General features: G+C 35.9%; 1 protein-coding gene across 1 annotated transcript; it reads left to right on the plus strand.

The window, feature by feature from the left end:
- Positions 1 to 1,907: 1,907 nt before the first annotated feature.
- Positions 1,908 to 3,890, plus strand: LOC309503232 (ladderlectin-like). Its single transcript, XM_082175928.1, has 6 exons — positions 1,908 to 1,964; positions 2,098 to 2,176; positions 2,411 to 2,505; positions 3,090 to 3,215; positions 3,384 to 3,504; positions 3,688 to 3,890. Exons 2-6 carry the CDS (start codon positions 2,116 to 2,118, stop codon positions 3,753 to 3,755), a joined length of 471 nt encoding a protein of 156 aa, XP_082032054.1. The 5' UTR covers positions 1,908 to 1,964; positions 2,098 to 2,115; the 3' UTR covers positions 3,756 to 3,890.
- Positions 3,891 to 7,437: the final 3,547 nt, after the last annotated feature.

Raw genomic sequence — 7,437 nt, forward strand, 5'->3', positions numbered from 1 at the left:
TGGAGGCCGAGAGAGCTCAACATGCTGCAACTGAAGAAAACACATGCAAACAGAAAAACACCCGCAAATTAAGAAAACATCTTCATCAGTTTCACAACACATGTGTGCTCCAAATACTCACAACACAACCAAATACAGAAACGTGCTGCAAAAGTTCACAACACAACGGAAATGTTTCCAGAGGACCACAATAAGTGACAAACCCAGCTGGGACATCCCTATTGCTCGTGAGCATCCCTATTGCTCGTGAACATCCCTATGTCCTTCTACTCCCTAAGAAGGGCAGAGCCCTTGAAGTGGGGACTTTGGAGTGAGCAGGGCACTTGTGTGCCATTATGTAGCCGTTTGGAATGCACTTGATGAAGGGAGCAATGAAAGACAACATAATTTCCTCATTATTTTCACCTGGGTTGTTCCCGTGACAACGCAGCATTGCTGTTAACATAACTGTTGCAATTAATTATACATTTTATTTATATTTATGTATTTATCTGTGTGAGTGTCTCAACTTTAAATCTTGCTGTCTCATCTTTGGACCCTGCGTTACCTAACATTTCTTATGAAACTTATTTAAACTTCACATGACAAAATTTGTACAGTGTAACTGATGTATAGATTAATATCTTTCCCTCATGTTTTTCTTCCTCTATCTTTTTTTTTTTTTTTTTTTTTATTCAGCTCATTGTTCTTTTCTTATTTGTATTCTGATTACATTGAACATATTGTTAATAAACTTTAGATATTGTATAAAAAGTTGTATGTCATAAACATGTCATCTCCGTATGTTTTGCACAAATAAATAAATAAAGTAGACATTGAGCTGTAAGCACGTCCCAGCCGGGTTCGTCACTGACTGGGGTCCTCTGGAAACATTTCCGTTATGGTCTGTCTATTGCAGCACTTTTCTGTATTTGGTTGTGTTGTGAGTATTTGGAGCACACATGTGTTAAAACTGATGAATCTTAATTTCTTAATTTGCGGGTGTTTTTCTATGTGCATGTGTTTTCTTCAGTTGCAGCGGGTTGAGCTCTCTCGGCCACCGTACAGTTCTCATAAAAGAGTAGGCAAAAAGTACTGCATGAACTACTATTTCTGGCAAGATTCTGAAGAGTGCATACTGGAGAGGATTTGTGAATGGCAGTGAAGCAACACAACATGATAATGAAAACATGGCAGATTTAGTATGTCATCCATATATTGGCCAGGTTAAATATAGTTCCAGTGACAAAGTAGCCTACTGTAGCCCTAACCATGGCCACAAACAAGTGTGCTGCTGTTGTGCTCAGTACATCTCGGCCTGATTAACTTCTGTTGCTGTATTCCATTGTGCTTGATTAGTTTGATGTTCAATATTTTCATAATGTGTCACGGTCGTGGCTGTAATGAAGTGCACGACGAAGGAAATACTCAAAATAAATCTTTAATCCAAGAATCAAAACAATGACCAGGAGAATAACCACACAACCACACTACACTTAAATACACTGGCACACCAAGGAGCTAACGTGATAATTAAGACAGAATAGAATGATTTCATAGAATGACTTAGAAACACACATTAGGAATTCTTAAACAGGCTCCATTCACACAAAAAAGTATTGGATATTTCTTTAAAGCTTATACAAAAGAAAGTAACTATAATTTGTAATTTATACCATATTAAAAATTGAATGTGGGAAATATCCCTTATGAACACTTATTTAACTACTATAAATATTTAAAATACTTAAAAATAAATATTTATTTTATTCACATTTAAATTTCTACAGGCTTATCGTATCTCATTCTCCAATATTTGGAATTTATTTCATGTGAACAAAAGTGTACATACCAAACAATCACATCCTGTTTCATTCTCGTGACTTTAAGTACACATTAAGTGACATTAAGTAAAGTATAAAAGCAGGGCTCTTTTTGGAACTTCACAAAAACCTCCTCTAAGATTCAACTATCTGAAAATCAAGGTGAGTTTTTGAAACAGAAACCTGAATAACATTTTTAAAGTATCTTTGTTCTTTGTCTTTAAAATGCATTGAGAATTCACAGTGTTCAGCATATGAGTACAGACATTTAACCTTTCCTGCTTATTCATTTTAGGTTCATATCAGGTTCAAGATGGCAATGCTGAGAAGTCTAATTCTTCTTTTCATTATCTTCTCCATGGGAAATGCAGAAGGTAACCTTCACAAACTTAAACATTTAATTGTAAAACCCTTATAGTTAATAGAGCATTTTAGAAATTCACAACATTCCATTTACTAATATTTGCATGATTAATGAGGGATTTACAGTGTCAAAGTACGGCACATAATCACACAAACATAAAATAAGCTAAAATAATACAAAATAAAAACATTCTTTGCTGTGAGTATTACAAAAGCCCTATAACATTTATGTACTGGATGCACAGTTAATTTAGTTGAAAAATGCCCCTATGGATGGACAAATTTTGGACTCCGGTGCTACAAGTACTTCCCTCAGTCGGTTCCCTGGATCACAGCAGAGGTAATGTATTAGTTACAACAAGGTGATTTGGACAACACTTTTCTATTAGGTGTCTTTAACTACTTTGTATCTAAATAAAATAAATAAATAGTTTGGTACAATGTACTTAATGTGTTGATGTAAAACACTTTTGCTGCTATTGAGGTGGGAAATGGTTAAGGTTAGGGACAGGTTTGATGGTATGGTTAGGTTTAAGGGTGGGTTTAGGTGTAAGGGATGGATCAACAGTGTAATCATAGATCTAATTACAGAAATTAATTACAGCTGTATTTATTGGATGCAATTTTTTTAAATATAAGTACAATGCAAAAACATGTATGTACACAATAAGTGCACTGAATCAAATGATTAATTTAAATGTTTGTACATATTAGTTAAAGACACTTCATATAAAGTGGGAATGGTGATTTTTTTTTTTTTAAGTAAAACTTTCTTTTCTGCAATAAAGAAAACTGACACTGAGCAAATAATTAATCAGAGCAGACTTTGTTTGCAAATGACTAAAATGTAGATTAAAAAGTCACTTCTGCTTTCTGCTAAAAAGATTAGATTTTATATTGACAAAACAAAATCTTTCTCTTCAGAAAAACTGTCAAACTCTTGGTGCAAATCTTGCATCTGTGCATAGCAAACCGGAAAATGATTTCCTGCTGAGTCTGTTGCCTTCTCCGTCCACAGTATCGTGGATTGGTGGTCATGATGGTGAACAAGTAAGTTAAAGTGTGCCATTTGTTTGTCTAAACTAAATTTCTGCTTGAAACAGTAAATGCAATGTTTCTAATGAAGATGGTTTGACTTCAAAGCCAAACTTAATTAGCTTCTTACTTAAGTCTGACTACAGTAGTGCACTTTTTGTATTCATTCTCTTCACTCATTAGGACGGACAGTGGTTGTGGAGTGATGGAACTGTGAATGCTGACTTTACCAACTGGTGCTCTACAGAACCTAACAATTGGCGTGGTCCCAACTCCGAGAACTGCTTGGAGATCAACTGGAACTGTGAGAATGCACTGTTTTTTCAATTTTAATATAATTTACAATACTATAATTTCATATCATACAGTAACATGAAATGACTCGTTTGGATTTCACAAAGTGCCTTAAGTTGAAAATTTTATTTTATTTTGATTCTAACACCACTATAATGATCAGAATAACTTATTTCATTATTCCACCCTACAGCTAAATATTGCTGGAACGATGATTCCTGTTCAGCCTCAAAGAACTATGTTTGTGTTGCGGACGTGTGAGATCATATGCAGTCATCCTGCTCCGCATGTACTTTGACTGTACAACATTTACTTTTTCTGCAAACTTTAATCTCTTCTCAATATTTTCTCTGTAACACTCCTCAAATTAATAAAAAGCATTGATAAAGCAAATCATGTGCATTGTGGACAATCAAATTATAAAAATATAAGTATATTGCATAGCAAGGTTTGAGGATATGGTTAGTGGAATGGCATTAAATGAAGTCATCATCAGGGAAGGGGTTAAAGCAAGCTGCACACAGCAGCTTCATCATTGACAAACACTAAAGACGTCTGTTTCCGACAATGGATTGTAAGCAAATTTGGACTTCATCCAGGGCTCTTTTTTGTTTTCTGTCTTATAAAATATCCCATTACTTATAGTATCTCACAAAAGTGAGTACACACCCCTCACATTTCAGAAAACGTTTTAGTATATCTTCTCAAGGGACCATACTATAGAAATGAAACTTGGATATATTTTAGAGTAGTCAATGTGCTGCTTGTATAGCAGTATTTACTGTCCTCTGAAAATAACTCAACATACAGCCATTATTGTCAAAATAGCTGGCAACAAAAGTGAGTACACCCTAAGAGTAAAAATAAATTAGGGATGTCTCTAATTACTATTGTGTATGCCTATGATATGTCAGTTGCAGATATCTTGAATAGGAAGACCAGTCAAAAAGTATAGAGATATCTCAAATTCAATTTCTTACTAGTCCATTTACAATTGCAGATATCTCTAATAATCATCCTGACTAGTCAAAATACAATTGTAACCATCTAAAATATATTTATGGATGGTCAAACAACCATAGTTTAATGTGCCAATATCACCTGCTATGTGATGTGTTCACTTAAATGCCCACTAGGGGGAGTTGTTGTATTATGTGTAGGTTGGTAGAATGGCTGCGTGACCACTTTTTTGTTGTTGATCAAAGCCACTGGGGCCCTGTCCCAAATGGCACACTCCGGACTTGTGGACTTCCTCAGAGTCCACACTTTGGTGACGTCATGTAGTGCAGACCTATAGGGCCCTTGGCGCGAGTCCACGAGGGCGCATTGAGAGGTATTTTTGGGACAGACTCGATCGGCATGCCGGAAATAACGGTCTGGTTGTTGTTGGACAGGAGAAATCACATTTTTGCGCTCCGACGTCTTATCTGCATGTCCACTACACAGCCTAATTTTACAGTTCTATATTTTGATATTATGCATATCACCTGGGCATTAGACAATAGATAAATCATGCTTATTTAAATGATGTATACAGTTGTACATAATAATACATAATGTTCCATTTGAACTAAGATTACAATTTTAAAACATAATTTAAACATATTTTTTTCAATTTACAGGTTTCAATATTCATACTATGTTTACATATGACTCAGTAAAGCCCTGCCATTCGGTTCTATTTATTTAATGAATCATAATGCGATCGTATTATTAAACACGCTATTATTATGTTTGAGACATCAACCACTGGTCGATGACCATAATGTTTGAATAAACTGTAGGTAACAACTGGTAAAATGTACATTTAGGTCATAAAAACAGTAATATTTTCTTCACAGCCATGTCAACAATTATCCGTGAGTGAAATCTCCTCCCATCTGTTGTCTGATTGGCCTTTCGCAAGGATTCCTGGGTAGTTAAAGTGCGTGGAGCCTGCATCTATGCGGGCTTCGTGGAAGACCGCTTCAAGGGTACAAAGGGGGCGCTGCTGAGCACACTTCAGAGCGGTAAAATGCTGAATGGGACGGCCTACGGACTCGTAGACTCAGCGAGCACGCGCAATTCAAGTCCACGAGACCGAAAGTCCGCATGAAGTGCGCCATTTGGGACAGGGCCTTGGAAGGCAAGCCGGCTGCAACCTTAAGACAGTCTAATGCTGCTGTATGCAAGGAAGGAGACAAAGGGCCTTTTTTTAATTTTATTTTTTATGGATGTCAATGGAAGAGATGCTTCACTACGCTGAATAAACTGCTTTTGACCCTGTCCGAAATGGCACACTTCATATGCACTTTCTTTCATTCTTGTGAAATGAAGAATAAAAGAATAAACCCATTCTTCTTCATTCTTTCTTTCACTTTCTTTCATTCTTGACTTTCATTCATCATTCTTCACTTACAATGGCTGCCGCGTGCCCGTGTCCGTATAGAGAATATGTATATTATTATATTGCTTTATTTTTCTAATGCCCTTTAACCTTGCTGATTATACTTATAGCCTACCAGTATTCTAGTACTGTTTATAGATCTTTGATTTGTACAATTAGGTTTATTTATATTTTGTATATTGTTTTGTTTACAGAACCACATGACATTTACACAATAAATAATCTACAAGTACCCCCTGGTGTGAGACATAATGTTCTAACCGTTACCGGACATCCTGTAGCCATTCAATACTCTGAACCAGAAAAAATAAAAGAGTGAACAGCAGGTTTTACAACAACTTTACACCTTTTAATTCTGTAGGCCTATGTCCTGCCGTGTGTAGTTCATTGTTCCACTAGGCTACATGATACTGTCACGTTCAGGCTTGGACGCAATGACCAGAACTGATGTAAAACTCAAACACGTGGGCTTATTTGCATTTATGGCAGAAACACAATACTTGAGATCGTTAATAGCAGATGAGATAGACTTATATTGTTAACTTTTAGTCTTTGTCTTACAGATAGGGTTGCCAACTGTCTGAAATAAAAATAAGGAACGGGGGGGGGGGGGCATGCCCCCATGGAAGAAAATTTAGGCTATAAAGGCTATCATGATCATTTTGCCAACAATGAACCATGGATTTGTTTAGTTTATAATACGTTTTATTTTTTACTTAAACAAATAACATATAGCCTAACATTCAAAACTCATCGGCTTAGACTGCATTTGAAGAAAAATAAACACAACAGTTTTCTGTAGCCTTGTGCGAACTTATTCAATAGAATTAGACTTCTAGAATGTTCTTTCCAGTGCAAAAATTTTTTTTTTAAATTTAATTAGACAACATTTTAAGGAAGTGTAGTGCAAATATATTTATATAATTATACTTCCATTATAGTTAACTTTCTTTCCAGTGCAAAACAATAATACATAAAAAAACAGCTAATAAAGAAAATCTAAAATATTGCACTCAAATACTGCATTCAAGCAATACAACACCTGTATGTATGCACATGGAAAATCTCACAGAAATAAATAAACCTTCAGACTAAGCACATTGTGCAGCTATTTTTTCCATGTGTACTTTTTTGATTTCTTTACAATGTCAGGCTAAACCTGTACTATCTCTTTTAATATAATCACTCTCTTCACAACTATATTTTAGTTTAAAAAATCCACATGATTAACGTTACATAGCCTACCATATCAGCCTCTGGAGACGTCTGACGGACAAGGAACCTTGATATCGCTCCCTCCTGTGCCCGGACAATCGGCCTTGTATTCATTGTCCCTCACGCATTCCAGCCACGGGCAGTCATTTTCCCATTCAATTCTATATGTTTGTGCTCTTTTCTTTTTCGCCGGCTGCTCGGAGGCGCTCGGAGGTAGTCATTTTTACATTTCCCGCTGTTGTCACTTGTCGTCATCGTTGCTACGATACGTGACTCACAATGACTGAAACGACCAATTAAAAGGGCATTCTCTGATGATGTTCCAAGATGTTAAATTAGAAA

Source organism: Leuciscus leuciscus (genome assembly GCF_965113295.1).
Source record: "Leuciscus leuciscus genome assembly, chromosome: 7".
In the NCBI taxonomy this organism is placed as follows: Eukaryota; Metazoa; Chordata; class Actinopteri; order Cypriniformes; family Leuciscidae; genus Leuciscus; species Leuciscus leuciscus.

Excerpts from the sequence above, each read along its gene's own strand:
- LOC309503232 (XM_082175928.1), top strand. The coding sequence starts at position 2,116 with ATGGCAATGCTGAGAAGTCTAATTCTTCTTTTCATTATCTTCTCCATG. Across the intron at positions 2,177-2,410 it reads CTCCATGGGAAATGCAGAAG|TTAATTTAGTTGAAAAATGC; the intron begins GTAACCTTCACA and ends CTGGATGCACAG. Across the intron at positions 3,505-3,687 it reads CTTGGAGATCAACTGGAACT|CTAAATATTGCTGGAACGAT; the intron begins GTGAGAATGCAC and ends TCCACCCTACAG.